The 20,856-nt window shown below is 67.9% G+C and overlaps 2 protein-coding genes across 3 annotated transcripts; both read left to right on the top strand.

Moving 5' to 3' along the window:
* Positions 1 to 368: 368 nt before the first annotated feature.
* Positions 369 to 4,121, top strand: EFNA4 (ephrin A4). The gene is made up of 6 exons (XM_057424136.1): positions 369 to 635; positions 2,359 to 2,651; positions 3,150 to 3,218; positions 3,315 to 3,374; positions 3,443 to 3,691; positions 3,768 to 4,121. Exons 1-5 carry the CDS (start codon positions 529 to 531, stop codon positions 3,529 to 3,531), a joined length of 618 nt encoding a protein of 205 aa, XP_057280119.1. The 5' UTR covers positions 369 to 528; the 3' UTR covers positions 3,532 to 3,691; positions 3,768 to 4,121.
* A 7,182-nt stretch (positions 4,122 to 11,303) lies between these two features.
* Positions 11,304 to 20,423, top strand: EFNA3 (ephrin A3). Of its 2 annotated transcripts, XM_057424110.1 has the most exons (5): positions 11,304 to 11,533; positions 18,315 to 18,604; positions 19,323 to 19,388; positions 19,515 to 19,592; positions 19,753 to 20,423. In XM_057424110.1, exons 1-5 carry the CDS (start codon positions 11,412 to 11,414, stop codon positions 19,872 to 19,874), a joined length of 678 nt encoding a protein of 225 aa, XP_057280093.1. In that variant the 5' UTR covers positions 11,304 to 11,411; the 3' UTR covers positions 19,875 to 20,423. The 2 variants fall into 2 exon arrangements, with proteins under 2 accessions (XP_057280093.1, XP_057280094.1); XM_057424111.1 differs by lacking the exon at positions 19,515 to 19,592.
* Positions 20,424 to 20,856: the final 433 nt, after the last annotated feature.

The raw sequence follows: 20,856 nt of genomic DNA, 5'->3' as shown, positions 1-20,856 counted from the left end.
CATACACCGCGCACGCACACACATGCACACACACACACATACACCACACACACAACGCACACAACACACACAACACACACACAACGCACATACCCGCACACACACGTACACAAACACGCTCACCCCAGGGCCCGGGCCGGTACCGGTGTCCGGTGGGCGCTGGAGCTGCCGGTGCCCGTGATGGGGGGGCGGGCCCCGGAGCCGGTCCATGTTCACAGTCCCGGGGATGGGGGTACCGGGGACTCGGCTCCCGGTGGGTTCAGGGTCGCGGGTCCCGGTACCAGGCGGTGTTGGGGCGGGGGTTACGGGGCTGCGGGTCCCGGTGCCGATGGGCGCGGGTCAGCCCGGGGGTCCCGGTGCCGCCGGTGCCGCCCCCACAAGGGTTAATGGCGCTCGGCGAAAGTTGCCGGGCGGCGGCGCGGCGCGGATTGGCCCGAAGTTGTCGGGGCGGGCCGGGCTCAGCCGTGCCGGGCCTCCTCCGCCCCCCGCCCGGCCCCGGCCCCGCCGCCCCGCGCCGCCGGCGGAGCCATGCGCCCCGCGCCGCTGCTCGGGCTCCTGCTCTGGGCGCCGCTGCTCTGGGCGCCGCCGGTGCGCAGCCCCCGCCACAGCGTCCATTGGAACGGCAGCAACCCCAGGTACCGCCGCCGCCGCCGCCTTTGTGCGCCCCGGGCCCCGCCGAGCCCCGCGCCGCCGGGGGAACGGGGAGAGGGGCGGAGCTGGAGGGCCCCGGTGAGCACCGACCGGTAGCGCCGAGCCCCCCCCCCCCCACCCCGGGCAATCCCCGCGTGATACCGGCGCGGTGAGTTACCGCCCGGTGGGGCAGCTAGTCCCGGGGCACCCCTGGGAGTGACCGGGCCAGTGGGTGCCGCCGGTGGTGTGGAGCCCCCGGGCATCCCCGATGGCACCAAGCAGGGAGTGCTGCCAGTGGTGCTGAGCCCCGGGCAGCACCGAGTCACCTGGTCGGTGGCACCGAGCGATGGGGCACTGCTGGTGGCACTGAGCCCCGGTGACACCGAGCTCTGGGTGTTTCACAGCCGGGGGGGGGCGGGTCCCCGATGGGGCCGGTGCCGTGCAGCACCTTGCCCTCGGTGGTACCGAGCTTTGGGCACCCTCAGGCGGCACCGAGCCGGGGCACTGGGCCTGGGGTCGCTCTGGGAGGTTCCACCAGGGCTGCGGGTCCCCAGGGCCGGTGTCGGTGCGGTCTTTGTGCTCCCCCCCCAAATCCCCGGTGCTGCCGCCGGCTCAGCCACCGCGGTGGGCTGGGGTCCGGCCCCCTCCCTCCTCCTGCCTCCTCCATTTTGGGCATTTCCCAGCTCGGGAGCAGGGAGCCGGGGGCCGCGCTCCCCCACTGGGGTGTCGCAGGGCTGGGGGCACTCATGCTGCATTATGAGCGGGTTCCCCCCACCCATGGGTGCCGCGGGGAGGGGTGGGCTGGGGTTGCCGGGGGCCAGGGCCTCAGCCCTGCCCAGGCCCGTCCCGGCCGCGTCGCCCGGCGATGGATGCTCTGAGTCACGGGCAGCCTGCGCCCGGTGCTGCCCTCCCAGAGTCCCTGACCTAGGGGGTGATGGCGACCGGACCCCCCCAGTGCAGCACTGGTGCCCCTATGATGAATGCACCGGTCCCACTGCCTGGAGCCTGGGTTTGGTGCATGGGCCTGCACTGGGATGAAGGAGGGGGCTGGAACCCCCCCCCACCAGCCCCTTCCTTTGTTCGATGGGGTCCCCCTGCCAGCCAGGTGCCAGCTTGGCAGCCCCATCCCCACCATGGCGCTGCCAGCGAGGCCAGTGCGTGCCCGGGATGTGGCCGGTTGGCAAAGGCTGGGAATGGGGAGAAGCACTCCTGTCCTGGAGCTGGACCAAGCGTGTGCACATGCGTGTGTATGTGTGTGTGCACATGTGTGTGCGTGCACATGTGTGTGCGTGCACGCGTGTGTGTGCCTGCAGACGTGTGTGCTCCATCCCGGCCTGGCCACACGCGGTGTTTGCACAGGCATGAGCTCATGCTGCCACCGCTGCCGCCTGCGCAGGCACCGCACGGGGCCCCCTCCCTGCCTGCAGAGCCCCCATACCCCTGCCAGCCCCACACCGGGGCACCAGGGCAGGAGGCCTCAAACCGGGCAGCCCCACTGGGATGTCAGCATCAATCAGTGCCGGCGCAATGAGGCGGGCACCTGTGGCGAGGGGCTGTGTGCCCCCCCAGCTGAGCACGTCCAGCTCCTGCAGCTGACCCAAGCTGATGCTTGGCTGTGCAGAGCCCAGTGGTTGCTAAAAGCCGGTCTGCCGGTCTGCCTGCCCCGTGTCCCTCCACGGGCACGGCGGGACCCCCAGCGCCCGCTCCCCAGCTCGCCCTGCCTGGCAGGTTCCTACGGGACGACTACAGCATCCAGGTGGCCATCAATGACTACCTGGACATCTACTGCCCGCACTACGAGGGGTTTGTGCCCGCTGGGCGGGCAGAGACCTTCACTCTCTTCATGGTGGACCGGGAGGGCTACCGCGGCTGCTACGAGACCCCCGGTGCTTTCAAGCGCTGGGAGTGCAACAAGCCCCAGGCGCCCTTTGGGCCCGTCCGCTTCTCAGAGAAGATCCAGCGCTTTGCCCCCTTCCCACTCGGCTTCGAGTTCCAGCCGGGGGAGACCTACTACTACATCTGTGAGTTGGGGTCCCACCGCGGTCTGGGGAGGGGTTTGGGGCGCAGGAGTGGTCGGGGTGCTCTGAGGGGCTGGATGCAGGTGGGGTGGGGGGCAGAGGAGGGTCCAGCTGCGCCAGGGCTCTGGATGTAGCAGAGGTTGGGGAGATTGAGGGGCACAGATGGGGCAGAGGGTCTGGCTGCACCCCAGCATCTGTATGTAACAGGGATTTGGGGTACACGGGGTATGCGAGAGGGATGATCTGGATCAACCAGGATTGAGGAGCTTGGGAGCATCCAGCTGCACTGGGGGGCCGGATGCAACCGAAGCTGGGGTTGGGATGCAAGGGGGTGGGGATCGGGATCCAAGGTGGGGTCCAGATGCCAGAGGGGGCGGCCCCGCCGTCCGCCGGGAGGGGGAGCCCCAGCCACGCTCTGGCCGGCCCGGCCGCCGGGGGTGTCCGGTCCCCGCCGGAGGGGCCGTACCGGGGGGGACCCGCTGATGCGTCCGCTCTGCCCAGCCGTGCCCAGCCCCGAGAGCGCCGGGCGCTGCCTGAAGCTGCGCGTCTCCGTCTGCTGCAGAGGCACCAGTGAGTCCGGCTCGGGGGGCTCCCCCTCCCCTGGTGCCCGCTGCAGGGTGCGGGGGCCCCGGGGAGCCCCATTGACACCACTGGGGTTTGTTTCAGCGCCGGAGCCGGTGACAGAGGTTCCCAATTCGCAGCCCCGCGGGCGCGGGGGGCCGGAGGGTGAGTGCTGGGCAGGCGGGGGGCCCGGGGGGTCTGGCTCTCCTTGACCTGTGCTCCTGCCCCTGCAGATGCAGAGCCCGGCCGCAGCATCGCAGCCCCGCTGCAGCCCCGTGCCCTGTGCCTGGCGCTGCCGCTCCTGGCCCTGCTCTGGATCTGACCCATGGCAGGGACGCGGGTCCTCTGCCCCACCGCCCACTGCCAGACTCCTCCTCCATCGCCTCCCTTCTCCCCCCAAGCCCGTGGGGCAGCCCCAGGGTACGACTCACCCGCCGGACCTCCACAGAGCCGAGCCGGGGCCAGGAGCTCCGGGCTGGAAGGTGAGGGGGGCTCGTGAGCTTGTCCCCCCCTTGCTGCACCGCAGCAGCCCCTAACGAGAGCCTCTTGCCCTCCCAGGACCTCGCTTCCCACCGGCATCGCCGCGCATCGGCCCTGCCGGACCCCTGCCCCGGTGCCAGGCTCTGTGCGGCTCGGTGGCCGCCTGCTCTGCCCCAGGGCCATCGACTCATCTTGTGCCTTCTTCCCCCATGGACCCTCCACCGCAGGGGGGCTGGGGACCCCTCAAGGCCCTGGATCAGAGCAGCAGCTCCTCCGGGTGCTGGATGGAGGCCCCTCTGCTGCCTTGTCCTCCGGCGAGGACACACCGATCTGTCTTCTGGGAAGACGCCTTCCTCCATGCCGTCACCGGCCCCTTCGGTTTGGTTTTAACCCCTGGTAGTGACTGAGCCGAGCAATACAGTGTTTGCAAGATCGCTGCGCCCTCGGGCTGTGCAGCCCCTGGTCCCTCCTGCCTACATCCCCTGTCCCTCAGGGATGCTGGAGACGGCGCTCTGGGATGCCTGAGCCTCTCTCCACAACCTTTAAATGTGGGGGGGTTTAATTGCAGCGATTTGATACTGAGCCGTAGGCTCATGTCACAGGGACGGTTTTAACTACAAACGAGCTGCCTGCAGTCAGCCCCAGGCAGTGGGACCCGGAGCCCAGGGCGAGGGGTGCTGGGGTTGAGGTGCCCAGGTCCCGGTTGCTGCCCTCAGCCCTGCCCATGCTTCCCGTGGGTCTGTTGTCCCGTGTCCATCTCTCCGTGTGCCCGTGGCCGTGCCCCACTGGGGGGGCTGCATTTGGGGTTTCACCCAGCACCGAGGGGCACCGAGGCTGTGGAGGGAGCCGATCCTGGGTCACGGCTCCGGGATGCAGCGGCAGCAGCAGCTCGTCCCCGTGCAGGAGGACACCGGAGGGACACCGGCTCCTGTCCCCCCCACCCCACGGCTGCAGCCCCCTTTGCACTGCCCTCCTTGGGGGGCCCATGCGGGGCCCCGCAGCCCCGTCCCCGCGCGGGCAGGCGCTGCCGGCGCTGCCGCAGTGGGGCCGGGCACGTCAGACAGGTTTTATGGCTTCTCCGGAGGAACGGCTTGGCAAGAGGCTGAGCAACAGCATCGACCGCGCCGCGCCCCTCCCCCGCCGCGCCGCCCGCCCTGCCCCAAACCCGCACCCATGGGGGGCTGTGGGGCTGGCCCCACTGTGGGGGGTGCAGCGGGGGCAATGCCCTGGGGGTCCTGTGGTAGGCTGTGCCCTGTGGGACCCCCCAGTTGGGGGTGATACCAGCCGAGGGGGACCATGCCCAAAGGACCCCTATGGAGGGTGCTGGGGGCAACCATGTCCTGAGGGGACGCCGGGTGGGGATGCTGGGATATATCCCCCATGCAGGGATCCTGGGGTGATGGGGCCCTATGGAACCCCCCTGCAGGAATATTGGGGTGGTGGGGCCCTGCTGGACCCCTCTGCAGAGGTGCTGGGGGGCTGTGCCCTGCGGGACCCACACACTGCTGGGGCCGCCCTTGTCTCCCTCCCAGCCCCCTGGGGCATTCCTAGGAGAGGGCAAGGGATCCCTGTGGGGACCCCAGGGTGGGTGCCGGGGCCCTGTCCTTGAGCGGGCGTTGCTTGGTATGCAGGAGCTGCCGCCGGCTTCAAATCCCATCGACTTCCAATGAGCAATGCCATCAATAAAAGCTAATTGATGGCACGGGCGCTCCAAATCAGATTCCCCATCCCCTGAATCGAGTTGATGGCTCCGCGCCCCGCAGCCAGCCGCGGCAGAAATTGAATCTATTAAAGGAAGAGGCTCCATTAGCCCGTCCCTTCTGTCTCGCAATCCCCCCAGTGCCAATTCCCCCCTTCCCAGCTCCCCATTGCCACCCATATGCCAGCTGGGACACTGGGGTGGGCACACAGGTCCCATGGGTGATGGTTCCTGGGTGCCCTTGGCCATCGGGTCCGTGTCCCCCCGGGTGGGGGGGAATTAAACCCTCGGGAATTGGGAAGGGAAAATTGATCCCCAGGAGCAGAGAAATGATGTGGAATGGTGATGGGCAGCCCTGGGATGGAGAGAGGGACAAAGAGGTGTTGGACTGGGGAGGTGAGATGAAGGCATGGCCATGGCCAGCCCTGTGAGGATGGATTCAGGCACCGCAGCCATCGCAAGGGCAGCCCCAGGACACACAGGCTGGGACACGGGACCTGGTGACTCCCCCCGAGGGCTGGAAGGGGCAGTGGGTCCCGTCCTTGCCCGTCCCCCATGGGTGCAGGGCAGTCGTTTCCATCCCCACCGAGAGCCTCCGAGAGCATCCTGGAGATGGGAAATGGCTCCGTGTCACCATGGAAACGGGGCCAGCGGCTCTCCATGCCGAGGGGACACCGAGACAAGGGGACACGTGTGCCGAGCCCCGGGGAGCGTGGCACCGGCTGAGCCGGGAACTGGGCACGTTGCACCGGCCACCAGGCACCGGCCACGGGCTCCCCGGCACCCTGGGGTCCCAACACAGAGCCCAGCACCTTCCCCGGGTGGTGAAGGTCCTCGGAGCGTGGTGGGATGCGACCCCTGCGTGATGCCGCCACACCCAGGCAGCTCTGCACCACCGCACCGGTGCTCAGCACCGGGTGCCCAGGGCTGGAGCTGCCTCATCCCCAAGCAGCCGCCTGATGATTTGCGTCAAGGTTATAACTGAGCAGAGCGCTCGCAGGGGCTTTGGGGGGAGCCGGGCTCATTAACCAGAGCATGCACCAAGCCCTGCCTCGGCAATGAGGGAGCGTGCGCCGGCCGCGCCGGCTGCACCGGACAAGGACCGTTGTGTCCCACCCGTGTCCCCCGTGCTCGGCCAGAGCAGCAGCACCACCGGTCACCTCCATCAGCCCCATGGGAGCTGCCAGCCCCACGCTGGGTTTGCACACCTGGGGCAATGGGCACAGGCAGACACTGCCTGAGACGGCTCCATCCCATGCTGGGGTGTCCGTCCATCGACACGGCTCCATCCCATGCTGGGGTGTCCGTCCATCAACACGGCTCCATCCCATGATGGGTTTTCCATCCATCGACACAGCTCCATCCCATTATGGGTTTTCCACCCATCCCTGCCTGCACCCATCTCCCTGTGCCCCTGCACGTGCCAGGGTGCCAGCAGCAGCTCAGCAGGGCTGTGTCCCCCCACCAGCACCTCCTCAGACTGCTTAATCCTGATGGACAATAATCCTGCTGTGCCAGGGGTGGGATGGGCAGGAGCTGCCCTTTCAGCAACAGCACAACTGAGCTGCACTTGCTGCATACTAAGGGCCCACAGCCCTGAGGGTGGCTCTGCCATGTCCTGGGGTCCTGGTGCTGAGACCCCCTCTGGATCCAAGGGTTTAAATGGGGAAGTTCAACTTGCAGATAGGGCACAAGTTCTTTGCCGTGAGGGTGCTGACACACTGGCACAGGGTGCCCAGAGAAGCTGTGGCTGCCCCATCCCTGGCAGTGTTCAAGGCCATTGTCTGCAGGAGCACAGGGACAACCCAGGGCAGGTCACAGCATGGATCCACACCACTGTCCCCAGCCTGGCACCCCCCCATGTCACCCCCTTCCACCTCCACCAGTGCTCCCGGTCCCGGCGGCCACAGATGCTGATTGTGGTGTGATCTATGGATGGCAGGAGCAGGATATTGATGCTGCCTGTCACCCCTCAATCGGATTAACGTCACTTAGGCACCGGCAGCAGGCGGCTGCAGGGATGTGCCAGCAGGGCTGGAGTGGGGCTGGTGCAGGCTCCAGCACCATCACCCTCTATCAGAACCAGTGCTGGCTCTGACTGGGTAAGGGCAGGTCTCTTGGGGGCTGAGATGTTCAGTGTCCCAATTCCACTGTGCGCTCGGGTGCTCCTGTGGCTCAGTGCAGGGTGTTTATGGCTCCCCATGACACAGCCACCCAGGCCATCAGTCCCATGGTTGGCTTCTCCACCACCACCCTGCCCACCTCTGCCTGCTTGGGTCTGATGGGTGCTGGGCCAGTGCAGGGGACACAGGTGGCCAGTGGGGAGGCAAGTGCTGGTCCTGGCAGCTGCAGCCCCAGCTCCGTGTCCTTGTCCCTTCCCCGTGGAGCCGTGCTGCAGTGCTCACCCTGCCCGCACCAAACAGCTCTGTTCTGTCACAGCCCTCGCACCCATCCTTGCCACAGCCGTGCCAGAGCAGGAGGTGCTGAGCAGGGGTAGCGAGGCCGGGGCTGCCACTGGTGGCTCATATTGGAGTGATCTTGAGGCCGGGAGGGAGGTTTTCCACGCGGGTGGAGAGGAACCGGCTGAGTCACCCGGTGCTGGCTGCTGACTCAGGCGCTGCCTGCCAGGTAGCCCCCGCCGCCAGCACGGGATGCGGCAAAGGGGGCAACCGGGACCCTGGCACACGGTGGGGCACCCACCGTGACATGGGCTGGCAGGAGGTGAGCTCAGTGCGGTGCTGCTGGTGCCTCTGGGTTACCCGCTTGTGGCACGGCCACATGCCAGGACGGCGTGGGAACCACGAGGAGCTGGATGCTGGCACTTCCCACCCGGCACCGCTGCGTGCCCAGGGATGTGGCACGGCCGAGCCAGGCTTCCGGGCCCCAGGCACTGCGCACCCAGGGCAGGGAGCCTGCGGCTTCCTCCCCGCCGGTCAGCGGGAGCAGCCCCAGTGCCATGAACCAGCCTTGCGAGGAAGCTGATTTCCTCTGTGCCAGCGCCACCACCCTGCTCCGAGCTGGCCAGGAACCCTCCTCTGCTCCACCTCAATCAGCTCTGCAGTGCTAATTAACGGCTCAGTCCCATGCCCACCTCCACCCCCAGCATGAAGCTGGACCCACGGTTCAATCGGGAGCTGGCTGGAAGCGCTGCCACCCATCCTCACCCCCCGTGCCGCATCCTCACCCTGGATCTCGCTGCCATCACACCAAGGGCGGACCTAGGAGGTTTGGGCTCTGTCTGGGTGCAGGGGGCTCAGCGCGGGGGGTACCGCACCCAGAGCTCAACACTGAGACGCTGACATGGCATGACCATCCATGAGGCTTTCATTCAACTATAAACGGGGATAGGAAAGGGAAGGGGCAGCGAGGAGCAGGGCGACTGCAAGCCCGTCCATGTGCACAGCACGGGGCTGCCCGTGGGCACTAAGCGCTGCCAGGAGGAGCTGGCAGGAGCCGGGGGCACCATGCGGATGCTCTGGTGCTGCTCCCTGCCCCGTGTGCCGTGTCCCTGCGGCTCGGCCCCGCGTGCCATTGTCATGTTCTTGCCGTGTCCAGCCGGTCATGTGCTGGCACAGGTAGGGAGCCCTGAGCTCAGCGCGTTTGGGGCCGTGGAGGTGTGGCTGGTGAATATTTGATGCCCTCCTTGGCCGCGCTCTCGGCTCCGCTCCTGCCTCCTCCTCTCGCCATGTTTATTTATTTAATGAATTATTTATGGACTCCCCCTCTCGCTCCGCTGGGCGCTGCCCCCCCCCCCCCCCCCGGCTCCCAGCCGGGCGCGATGATTTATTGAATGCCGGCTCTGCTCTGCGGTTGCGACATGCTGTCACAGGAAGCCGCGGTTAAATATTAACAAGGGCGGGCAGAGCGGGTCCCCTGTGCCCACTGCCCCAGCCGGTGCACGGGGGCTCTGCCTGAGTCCCCGCTGCTTTGCAGTAGAGACCTGCTGGTCCTGCACAGGGTGATGGAGACGGGGGGCACCAGGGCCGCTTCGTGCTCAAGCGCTGCTGGAGACCTTGAGGCCTCTCCTGTCCTCCCGGGAGCGAAGCCACCCGCCTGCAGTGTCCCCACCAGGGATGCTGTGGTCAGCAAACCCATCCCAGCCCCCTCGGTACTGCCAAGCCCCGGGGCTGCCAGCACCCACACGCGTGTGCACAAAGGGTGATTCCGGTCACCAGTGTCCCCGCGAGAGCACCGGCTGCATCCCGCCATGGCCCCGCACACCGGGGTGCCCCGGAGCTGCAGGGTGAGCGCGGCTGCGTGCGGGTGCTGGCGGCGGCACTCGCGTTGCCATGAGCGGGGGGGTTTCCATGTGGAGGTGTGTGTTGCCATGGGTTTGCCGAGCCATGGCGTTTCCATGGTGGCAGCGCGGTGCTGCCGGGGCCCTTCCAGAGGTGCGCAGCCCCCCCGGGATGCCCCGGCCCCGTGGGTGCACCGGGAGGGACCGGCATCACCACCAGCCCCTGGTGCCCCGGTACCTGCACACCCCCCCCCAGCGCCCCTCACATTCCCCCCCCCCCCCCCCCCCGGGCCGTTTTCCATGGGTTGTGTTTTCTTCACTTCTCCAGATGAATAATTAATGAGGCTTTTTTTGGTCTTGGGGCCCTTCCACCGGCCCCCTCCCCCTTCCCGGCAGGGCTCCGGCAGGGGTTTGGGCCCCCGGTGCCACCGGCAGGGATGGGGCTGTGGGCCTGTGGCACAGCATCACTGGCACTGGGTCCCCATGGTGCTGAGGAAGAGTGGGGGGCTTCAGCAAGACCCTGGCCACCACCATCCTCATGTTCCTCCATGAGCAGGGGCAGCATCTGCACACCCAAAAGGGGTTTAGGGAGCACAAAAAGGGGCTTCAAGGGGTCCCGAGCTCCCCCACAGCTTTGGGGAGCCAGAAACCCCCATGACCATGGCACTGGGCAGCTATAGCGAGTTACCTGCCCAGGCCATGGAGCCACCGTGGCAGGCACTGGGGACATAGGGACTCGGGACGTGGTGTTTGACCATGAGCCAGCTCAGCCCTGGCTCAGTGCCTCCCTCCTGCTTTCATTTGCAAGCTCCTGGTGCTGCCAAATCCAACCGGAGCCGGGCCCGTTGGGTCGGTGTCGGTGCTCCCGTGGGGCAGGCCCCGGTGAGCTGCGTGTGCCTGCTCGTGTGCGCACACGTGTGCCAGGGCGTGGATCACCTGGCACATGGGACCGCCGGGCGGTGCCGCGCCGCAGTTGCTAAGGGATCTGGCCAAGGATCCAGCTCCATCCCCTCCTGCACCAGGGGGAACCAGCATCACGAGAGCACCCATTGGCCCCACGTATCCCGGGGTACCTCTGCCCCATTGATCCTTGCGGGGGAAACAAGGCAGGGAGAGAGCCAGGAAACAGGCCCCATGGGGGGGTGCTTGAGCACACGCAGGCTCCTGGGGCAGGATGAGGCAGTTGGAGAACCTGGCACTGTGGCTGTTGCCCCTCTGGCACCGTGGCCCTGTGCCGGTGGTGAGCGGATGGGTGCCCACCCTTTTCCGGACACGTGTGACCCTCATGGTGCTGGCAGTAGCACCGCAAAGACCCTCTGGGCACTGACCCCCAGGTACATGGACCCATGGGAATAGTTCCTGAGCCCCACTGCTCCCACCCAGGGTGACCCAATGTCAGTGGGACCCAGTGCTGGTGCCTCCACCCCTGGGGTCCTGTTTAAGACCCACAGCATCTTATCCCGGCGGGACCCAGTCCGGGTCCCCGCACCTGCAGGGGTCCCAGTGAGACCTCAATATCAATAGGAGCCGCCCCTCATGCCCCTATCCTTGGGGTCCCGGTATGATTCCGGTGGCACCTGACCCCAGCGGGATCGCGGGAGGCGGCCCCGGTGCCCGGTGCCGGTGCAGCCGGGCCCGGGGCGGCTGCGGGCGCGAGCGCGGGGGCGCGGCGGCGGCTGCGGGCGCGCGCGGGGCGGAGCTGGGCGCCGGGGGCGCGGGGCGCGGGCGGCTCCGGCTCCGTTCTCCATTCATCGGGATCGCGGCGGGGCTCCGCGGCGGCGGCAGGATGGCTGCTCGGCTGCCCGCGCTCCTGCCCCTGCTCCCGCTGCTGCTGCTGCTGCCGGGCCGGGGGCCACCGGGGGCCCTGGCCAACCGGCACGCCGTGCACTGGAACAGCTCCAACCCGCAGTGAGTGCGGGGCTGGTGCGGGGGAAGGCCGCCGGGACCGGTACCGGGAGGCGGTGTAAGGTGGGGGGTGTCCCCGGGGCCGGGGGGCGCCGCCGGGAAGGACGCGGCGGGGGCGCGCAGCGGTCGCGCTGAAGGATGCGCGCAGCGGCGGAGACGGGGGGGGGGGGGGCGGCGGCGGCGGCGGCGGGGGGCGGACGGTCGGGGGGGGGCGCCCCGGGACTGCGGGACCCCCCCGGTGTCGGTGTCTGCGCGGCGCCCCCGTGCGGGCGGGGCTGCCGGGCCCCCGGGTGCCGGTGTCGGCCCCGCGCACCTCGCCCTGCCCGCGAAGGCGGGGACCGCACCGAGGGGGGGGCGGCAGCCGCCCGGCCGGACCGACCCGACCTGCGGCGGCTGCGGCGGGTCCCCGGGGCCGGGTGGGTCGGTGGCACCGGGGGACTGAGTGGGGCTCAGTCCCCCTCCCGCCCTTCCCGAGGGCGCTGACCCGCCCCGCGGCGGGCACCGGGGCACCGCGGGAGGTGCACGACCGGGTCCGTGTCCCCCCCGCCTCGGTGCGGCGGCCGAAGCAGGGGGTCTCGGTGCTGCGCTCGCGCCGCCAGACGCCCCCCCCGCCTGTCTGGGTGCGGGAGCGGCAGCGGCGGCACCGCGGGGGGGGGCCGGCAGGTACCCGCCGCCCGCCCGGGTCAGCCCTGGGCAGTGCCGAGGGCGGCGGGGCCGGGAGCTCCCGGTGCGGGGGTGACGGGGGGGGGCGAGCGGAGGTGTTGTGGGAGCCGCCGCCGGGAGCAGAGCCGTGGTGTTGGCCCCGGACCCCCGGCACCGCCCTCGTGCCCGGTCCCGGGGCTGAGCCTTGCCCTCGCCCCCTGCCCCCCCACCTTTACCGGGTGCGGGGGGGGGTGCGATGGGGCTGACCCGGGTGTGGGGTGCGGTGGGCAGGGCCGGATGGGAGTGCGGACCGCGCGGGTGCCCTGTGGGTCCGTGGGGAGCCGGAGCTGAACCCATCTCCCATTCCCGGTGCGAGGGCGTGGCGGGGCCTCATACCCAGCCGAGCATCCCCCGGTACCGGGCTGTGCCCAGGGTACCACGGGCTCCCCCCGCCCCGCACCCCTTTGTGTGCTGAGGGGACGTGTGTGTGTGTGTCCCCCTCCCCGCAGCTCCTTCCCCTCCCATTGAGGTTGTGTCTCCAGGCGGAAGCTCGGGCCCCATAAATCGTGCGTGTGTGCGACGTGCCGAGGCGCAGCACAATGGCGAGGTGCTTGGCCACGCTTCGGCATCCCCTGCGCCCGCGCGCTCTCACCCATGGCCTCACCCCCTCACCGTGACATCGCCGGGGCGTTGGCGGGTGCCGTCACCCTGCCACGACCGAGACCGGTGCCATCACCAGAGCCACGCACCACGGCCCAGGGGGGGACACAGGGTGCGGATGTGGGGGTGTCGCATCCAGACACCCGCACCCGCTGCGCACACGTCTCTGGCGTGGCCACTGCGAGCATCCGGCTCAGGGCACGGGCGACGCGGTGGGGGCGGCTGCGGCAGAGACGTGTCCCAGGGACTCCGGAGCTGATATTTATTGTGAGGCAGCGCGGCAGCTCGTCCGCAATCACAGCCACACGGCAAAGTGTCTGGATTAGATAAATTATGGGGGGAATGAGGCTCCCTGGGCCGCAGCCGCAAATCCCAGCAACCCCGCTGCAATCCCAGCAATAAACCTGCTGGTGCGGCCCTGCAGGACTCTCTGGGGGACTGGGGGTGCCGCAGGCTCAGCCCCGAGGTGCTCCTGGGAGGCTGTGATGGGCACCCCACAAACTGGTGGCATCTCCCACTGCGGCTCCCATTGGTGAGGGACTGCTCCACGGAGACCACCGTGGTCCCAGGGGTGCTTTGGGAGACAAGGATGGTGCTGTCGGGCTGGGCAGGCCATGGAGCACGCAGTGAACCCCGTGCAGGCGGGTTGGCTCCGGGGAGGTGTGAAGGTGGGGTCTGGTGCCTCTGCTCCGTCAGGTTGTTGGTCCGGGTGCGCTTTCTGCCTGTCCTGCTGTCTCTGCCGGTGGCAGCAAGTGAGCCCCAGGGGCATGGGACAGTCTTTGGCCGGTCCCTGCCCCCTGTTCCTAAATCCTGCTGGGAAGGCACCGTGGCACAGAGGGCAAAGGTGGAGGCAGCCTTTGCCCCGGCGCTGGCGTCGAGGGGGGCGGCATCCCTGGGGGAGGGAATGTGCGTCTCTGGGGTGCCCCATGGTGTAGGGCCGAGGGCTCCCCAGGCGAGGGGTGTCCCCAGCCGAGCCAGGCCGTCACGTGCCAGGATGCCGGTTGGGTCTCCCATGTGCCAGGGAGGGAATGGAGGTTCTGTTCCCGTGTGTTGGCACAGGCATGGCCAGCTCCCCCTCCCACTGCTGCAGCCCCCAGGAGCCCCCCAGAGAAGAGCCGCTCTGTGACCCTGGTTCTGCTTTGGGTGCTTGAGGCCTCGTGGCACCCAGTGCCATGGGGAACCAGGGTGGCTGCTGTGACACGGGGTGCACAGGGTGCTGGTGCATGGCTGAGGCAGAGGGATCAGAGCCCACTGGTGCTCAGAAAGGCCCCAGTATCACGGGTGGCCTCCCCAGAGCTGCCGGTGCCGCTGCCACACTCCCAGCTTTTATATGGCTGAGTTTGTGTTGCAGGTGGCGAGAGCTGGAGCCGGCTCTCGAGAGCCCTTGTGTGGAGCTGCCACTGCCAGGGGAGCATCTGGCCCAGGAGCAGAGCCGTGGCCCTGCTCTGCACCTGCTGGGGGGGCCTGGGAGGGTCTGGGGGTACCCAAATCCCTGCGTCCTCTGTAGACACTGGGGCTGGACCCTGATATTAGGGCTGTGCCCTGCTGCATCTCTCCATCGCATCAGCTCGATGCTCATCAGCTGCCACCCCCCACCCCATGGCTGTGCCCTTCAGGCTGGTCCCATGGGGTGCAGAGCCCCCTGCCACCCATGGGTCCCAGCTGTGGCACTGGGGGTGCCATGGGTCACTGTGCCGGGCAGCACCGAACCCTGGCAGCACTGCCAGGGCCTGCAGCGTTCCCATGGGAGAAGGGGCCGTGGCATCCCATGGGGTGTGACCATGGGGGCTGTCCTGGGGTGCAACAGGGCCGGGGCTACCTGCTCGTGCCCAGGCTGGTAATTGAGTCACTGGTTGCAGATTGATGGTTTAATTAAAACCCAATTAGAAACCTCATTGATCTTGTTAGCAAAGCGGGAAGGTCCGGGCTTTAGCAGGGATTAAAGGGATCCTGTGGCTGTCAGTAGGGATGGAGGGTGAGTGGGTACCTGTGGGGCAGTGCTGGGGGTCCCGGGCTGCTTGCTGAGGGCTGTACCCACCACCCCACAGCAGGCACTGCCCCATGGCCCCACAGTGCCTGGTGCCGCATCCCCCATCTCCGGTTCCCGGAGCAGGGAGGTGGCCGCGGGGACGCCGTGTGCCAGCAGTGCCCGTGGTGGCTGCGGCGGGCGGGCTGGCGGTCCCTGCCGTGCCAGGCCGTGCCGTGGCACTGTGCCACTCGTGCGCGTGGGCTGCGGCGCAGGCACTGTCTGCACACGCGTGTGCGCGGCCGTCTGGGCGCCGTGACTGTGCAGCGCTGCTGCGTGGGGGGGGCCGGCGATGGGGAGGGGGGAGCCCGGTCCGTCTGTCCCAATGGACGGGCCGCGGGGATGGATGCGCCTCCGCCTCTCGCGGCCGCTGGGATGGGACCACATAAATCAATGGCGCTTTCCTGTTCCCTTCCGATCGGTGCGCCTCGGGTGTGCCAAAAGCGCGACGCTGCTGGAGCCAAACAAAGGGGCCAAGCTGGGCTTGGGGGGGGCACCTCCGTGCTTGGGGGGCACCGCGCCCTCACCCACATCAGTCCTCGCAACGCGGGGCGCTGGGCCCAGCTCCGGCTGTGCCCCCTTCCAGGCCTTTCCCGCACGGCGGGGATGTGTCCGTGGCGCGGGGGGGAGGTCCGGGCAGGGGTCTGGGTGCGCCGGTTCGCACTGCAGTGCACCAGGCGCTGCCGGCAGCGCAGGGGCGCTCCGCACGGGTCTACGGCAGCGGGTGGAAGCGGAGCTGCCGCCCCTGCTCCGCGGTGAAGCACCAGGTAGCCGGGGTCCCGCCGGTGCGGAGCCGGTGGGCGCCGAGCCCAGCCCGTGCTCGGGACGGTGCTGCCAGGGGACATCCATCTGCCCAGCGCAGACAGGCTGCTGGAAGGTACCGCTGCCTTCGCAAAGCCCTGCTCTAAAAACGCAGTCGTGCAGAAGTGATGCTGCCCGCTCCGCTCCTGCGCTTAACCCTTCGGGCACTGCACCGCGGCCCCGGCAGGACGGGGGGCTCCATCCTCACCCAGGTCGCCTGTCGCTGGTGCTTCCTGCCCTGTGCTGCCGGGCAGTGCTGCAGGAACAGCTCAGGGTGCTCTGGGGGTGGGCACTGGGGGGCACCCAGCTCTGTGGGTGCTGCTCTGCACCCGTGGTGCAGGAGCCGAGCATGGCAGGGACACAGTGTCGTGCCCAAAGTTGCTTCCAGGGCCCCTGGTTCTAGCCATTTGTGGCCATTCTCCTGCCCCCACTCCTCCCCGCCCCACAGCTGGTGCCGATGCTCTGATGCCTGTGAGCTCCCATGGGGCTCATTGCCATAGAGAGCAGGGCTCCTGAGCCCCATCTGGGGTGCCCCGTGCCCCTTTGCTGTGGTGCTGGTGTGCCCCGGTCCAATGAGGCACTCCAATGGGGCAGCGCTCATTAGCGAGGCTGTTTACCAGGAGCCACGTTCTTAATGAGCCCCAGTGTGAAGTCCTGGGGGTTGGGGTGCCCCAGCGCTGGGCGCTGCAGGGGAACGATCCCAGCGCCACAGGATAGGGTGGGGGACGAACCAAGGAGTCAATCCTGCGGGCACAGAGACCTGGGGATGCGCTTCCGCCAGCCCCTCACTCCCATGGCAGAGCGGCGGTGGGCACCGGCCCCGTTTGGGGCGCGCCCGCGTCCCGGCCCTGCATCCCGCACGGAGTTAATTGCGATTTGATCCTCGGGGCCATTTCTTTAATAACAAGCCTTTTTCTCCCCCCTCCTCTCCCCACCACATCAAAGGCAGAAGATGAAAGGTCCCGGCGCCCCGCTGCTGAGCAAGGGTGGCTGCCTCAGCACCTCGCTGGCGCAGGAGTTGCCCGCCGGGTGCCGGGATAGCGGCTGCGCGGCGCGGGAGGTGCCGCGTGGGGCTCCCTGCCCCACGGGTGATGAGGGCTGCGGGACCCCCCCACGGCCCCCGCTGCCTGGGTCCTCCCTTTGCCGGCAGACATCGGGACCCCTCCGGTTCCCTGCGCCCGGCACTGGGGGATGCTGGCGCTGGCGGGGTGCCGGGGCTCCCCAAACAGCGCCGGGGGCGCTGGTGCTGGGTGCGGCGTCTGCACACGCAGCCCTGCCCGCTGCCTGCCCAGCCCTGGCAGCCGGGTTCGCTCCCAGGGGGGCCAGGACCCCCCCCCCCCCGTGGGGTGAGGGGACCCCAAGTGCTGCGTTTGCAGACTCGGATTTGCTCTGCCCGGTGGGGATGGGCTGTGCCAGGCTGAGAACACTGAGCCCGGAGAAGAGAAGCTGCGTGGAGACCTCAAGAGCAGTCTCTAGTGTCTGAAGGGGGCTACAGGGATGCTGGAGAGGGACTCTTCATCAGGGACTGGAGCGATAGGACAAGGGGTGATGGGTTCAGACTGGAACAGGAGAAGTTCAGGTTTGAGATGGGGCAAAAATTCTTCCCTGTGAGGGTGCTGAGGCGCTGGCACCCGGTGCCCAGAGAAGCTGTGGCTGCCCCATCCCTGGCAGTGCTCAAGGCCAGGTTGGACACAGGGGCTTGGAGCACCCTGCTCCAGTGGAAGGGGTCCCTGCCTGGGGCAGGGGCTTGGAGCTGGATAAGTTTTTTGGTCCTCTCCAATCCAAACCATTCCATGATCCTATGACAAGCGGGGAAAGGGGCCCCGAGCCGGAGCGAGGCACCGCAGGGTTCCACACGTGCCGGGATGCTGCCGACTGCAGGACCCCCAATGCAGCGGGCCCGGGGGGGCAGCGGGCGGGCTGGGCAGTGGAGCGAGGGCCGGTGCTGCCGCGGCAGCTCGGGCAGAGCTGTAATTAATTGGCAGGAGCAGCGGGTCAGCGCGGCAGCGGGGATTACTGCGGCCGGGATCTCCATCGGCCGCGGATTAGGAGCCAGCGGAGCCTCTCCTGAGTGGATCTGAGGGGATTGCTGCTCCTAATCAATGTAAATGAGGCTCCCCCAGGGCCACCCTTTATGGCATTAACGAACTAACGGGATTAGCCGGAGCGGGGTGAGAAATCCTCTCTCAGAGCTGCGGCGCGTGGCGGGACCGGGGCCGTCGTGGGGCTGGGGAACGCCGAGCACCCACCGCACCCAGGGCTGCGCGGTGAGGACCAGGAGCCGCGTCCCGCAGTGCCCGTGGCTGTGTCCGGGTCTGGCTGCCCCGCTGTGTCTGTCCCCTCCTTGGTGCTGCCGCACGTTGCCGGCAGGACACAGCAGCGCTGCCTCCTGTGCCTGTTGTCTTGCACCCTGCATGTGGCACCCGCAGCATCATCCCCAGCAGCACCCGCGCCCTCCCGAGCCGGTGATGCCACATGCGGGTCCATGGGGCTGAAGGGTCCCAGTGTGCCGGGGGCTCCACGCTGAGCATCCCCCTGGGCTCCTTGCTCTGGGAGCTGCCCCTTCTCCAGCCTGTGTCCTTTTGAGGAGGGGGACACAGTGTTTGGGAAGGTGCAGGGGGGTCCCTGACCGCTGCCCCCCCCGTCCCCTTGCAGCCTGCGGCGGGAGGGCTACACGGTGCAGGTGAACGTCAATGACTACCTGGATATCTACTGCCCGCACTACAACGCCTCGGTGCCCGAGCACCGGCTGGAGCAGTATGTGCTCTACATGGTGAACGCGGAGGGGTACCGCACCTGCAACACCAGCCAGGGCTTCAAGCGCTGGGAGTGCAACCGGTCCCACGCGCCCCACAGCCCCATCAAGTTCTCGGAGAAGTTCCAGCGGTACAGTGCCTTCTCGCTGGGCTACGAATTCCGTGCCGGGCAGGAGTACTACTACATCTGTACGTACCGCCCCCAGCACCCCCATGGGCCCTCCTGCATCCCCATCCTGGCCAGGACCCCCCATGCCTAAACCTCCACTAGTACCGCGGGAGTGGGTGCCCCAGACTAAGGGACGGGGTATGGGAAGAGTTGAGAGGTCATGATACAGGGGTGAGGTGGGGCATGGGGAGAGATGAGGGTGTGAGGGAGCAAAATTGGGGTACTGGGGTATGCTGGTTCAGGATGGGGCTGTTGGGGGATGCTGGTGCAGGATGGGGATGCTGGAGGGTGCTGGTGCAGGATGTGGGTCTTGGGGGTGCTAATGCAGGATGGGGGTGCTGGGGGATGCTGGTGCAGGATGGGGGTGCTGGGGGTGCTAATGCAGGATGGGGTTGGGGGGTGCTGGTGCAGGATGGGGGTGGTGGGGGGGTGCTGGTGCAGGATGTGGGTGTTGGGGGTGCTAATGCAGGATGGGGGTGCTGGGGGTGCTAATGCAGGATGGGGTTGGGGGGTGCTGGTGCAGGATGGGGGTGTTGGGGGTGCTAATGCAGGATGGGGGTGCTGGGGGGTGCTGGTTCAGGGTGTGGGTGTTGGCGGTGCAGGGTACTGCTGCAGGTTTAACTCCAGGGGGTGCAGAATGCGGCTGCTGCCTCCCCCCAGCCGAGGTCTCACCCCAGGCAGGGCCAGCCCTCCCCATACCCCATGCCAGCCCCCCCCCAGCCCGCTCTGTCCTTGCAGCCACCCCGACGCACAACCACCGCCGCGCCTGCCTCAAGATGAAGGTGTTCGTGTGCTGCGCCTCCAGTAAGTGCCCGGGGGCTGCGGGGGGCGGCGGGTCCCCCCCGGGGGGCGCTGTGGCACAAGGCGGCCGGGAGCATGGTCCCCATCCCTGTCCCCATCCCCGTCCCCATCCCTGTCTCCTTCTTGCAGCGTCGCACGCCGGGGAGAAGCCGGTGCCCACCCTGCCGCAGTTCACCCTGCGGCCCGAGGTGAAGATCGAGGACCTGGGTGAGTCCAGCAGAGCCCCGGCCCCACCGCGCCGCGTGTCTGTGCCCCCCCCCCCAAAGCCACCGCCACCCGTGGGGGCGCCCCAGCCATGGGGTGAGGGGTTTGGGGCCGCCCCAATGCCACCCTCACCCTCTTCTTGCTCTTCCTTCCTTCCCCACAGACAACTTCAACCCGGAGATGCCCAAGCTGGAGAAGAGCATCAGCGGCACCAGCCCCAAGAGGGAACACTTGCCCTTGGCCGTGGCTGCCGCACTCTTCCTCATGACGCTGCTGGCCTCCTAGCTCCCGGTGCGAACGGGGCCCCCCCCCGCCTGCTGACAGCCAGCGGGGACCCCCGGGACCCCCGTCCCCTCTGCACCACCAACCCCTGCCCACAGAGCCGCCCACGGGGCAGGGACCGATCCCGCCTGGCGCTTCCACCCTTCCCGATGGATGCAGCCACCTCTGCGGGGATGCGGCTTGGTGCTGCACCGGCCACTGCCACCGTCCTGCCGGTGCCCAGGGCTGGGGCCCCCAGGGCTGGGCAGCCTGTACATACCTATATAGAGTCTATACATACTGTACAGAGAGCGACTATAGAGATCTATCTACACTGTACCATAGGCAGCGGTGCTGGCCCCGGGCTGGCTTGTACATAGTCTAACGTGTTGGATTTTCCTCGTCTTCCGTGAAGACCCGACCTATGCAAACGCACAGACACTTTTTGGGGACAAAAGAAACCGAAACCGAACAAAAAAACAGTCTGAACCTTTTTTTCAAGTGCTTTGGCTGGTGATTTTCATATTCTGCTCTTAGTCTATTACAAAACCTAATAAAAGGATAAAAAAACCACCCCCTGTCACGTCGTGGCACGTGCCATCACCATGGGCTCAGCGCCTCTGGCACATGGGGGGTATCACATTGCCCCCCAGGCATGGAGCATCCATCTGGGAATGGGCACTGCCTGCAGATGGAAGCACGGACAGAACCTGCAGGTAAGGGCAGTGTGTGGCCATGGCACGGGTCCCACACTGGGCGCAGGTCCCTGGGGTGTTGATGGCTGGGGAGAAGTGGGTGTAGGAGAATCTTCATCACCTTCCTCACCATCACCACCGGCTGAATGGGGCGAGAGGCCATAGGCTGGCACCCCAATGTGCCCAGGAGCCCCATGGGACTCCCCATGGGACTCCCCACATTGTCCCCCTCCAGCACCTCTGGCTCTGCTGCGACTGGGGGCATGCGGCACACACTGCACAATGGCTCTGGGACATGGGGACACCCCTGA

Source organism: Pezoporus wallicus, unplaced genomic scaffold, assembly GCF_028554395.1.
Source record: "Pezoporus wallicus isolate ANWC-B61680 ecotype Strahan unplaced genomic scaffold, APGP_CSIRO_Pwel_v1 contig_14549, whole genome shotgun sequence".
Taxonomy (NCBI): Eukaryota; Metazoa; Chordata; class Aves; order Psittaciformes; family Psittacidae; genus Pezoporus; species Pezoporus wallicus.
This window is presented reverse-complemented; position numbering and strand designations above follow the sequence as displayed.

What these genes read in the sequence shown, in the direction of transcription:
- EFNA4 (XM_057424136.1), top strand. Translation starts at nt 529, where the DNA reads ATGCGCCCCGCGCCGCTGCTCGGGCTCCTGCTCTGGGCGCCGCTGCTC. An exon ending in GGAGACCTACTACTACATCT is followed by an intron (nt 2,652 to 3,149) that starts GTGAGTTGGGGT and finishes CGCTCTGCCCAG; the next exon opens with CCGTGCCCAGCCCCGAGAGC. An exon ending in CGGGCGCGGGGGGCCGGAGG is followed by an intron (nt 3,375 to 3,442) that starts GTGAGTGCTGGG and finishes CTGCCCCTGCAG; the next exon opens with ATGCAGAGCCCGGCCGCAGC.
- EFNA3 (XM_057424110.1), top strand. Translation starts at nt 11,412, where the DNA reads ATGGCTGCTCGGCTGCCCGCGCTCCTGCCCCTGCTCCCGCTGCTGCTG. An exon ending in TGGAACAGCTCCAACCCGCA is followed by an intron (nt 11,534 to 18,314) that starts GTGAGTGCGGGG and finishes GTCCCCTTGCAG; the next exon opens with CCTGCGGCGGGAGGGCTACA. An exon ending in GCAGGAGTACTACTACATCT is followed by an intron (nt 18,605 to 19,322) that starts GTACGTACCGCC and finishes CTGTCCTTGCAG; the next exon opens with CCACCCCGACGCACAACCAC.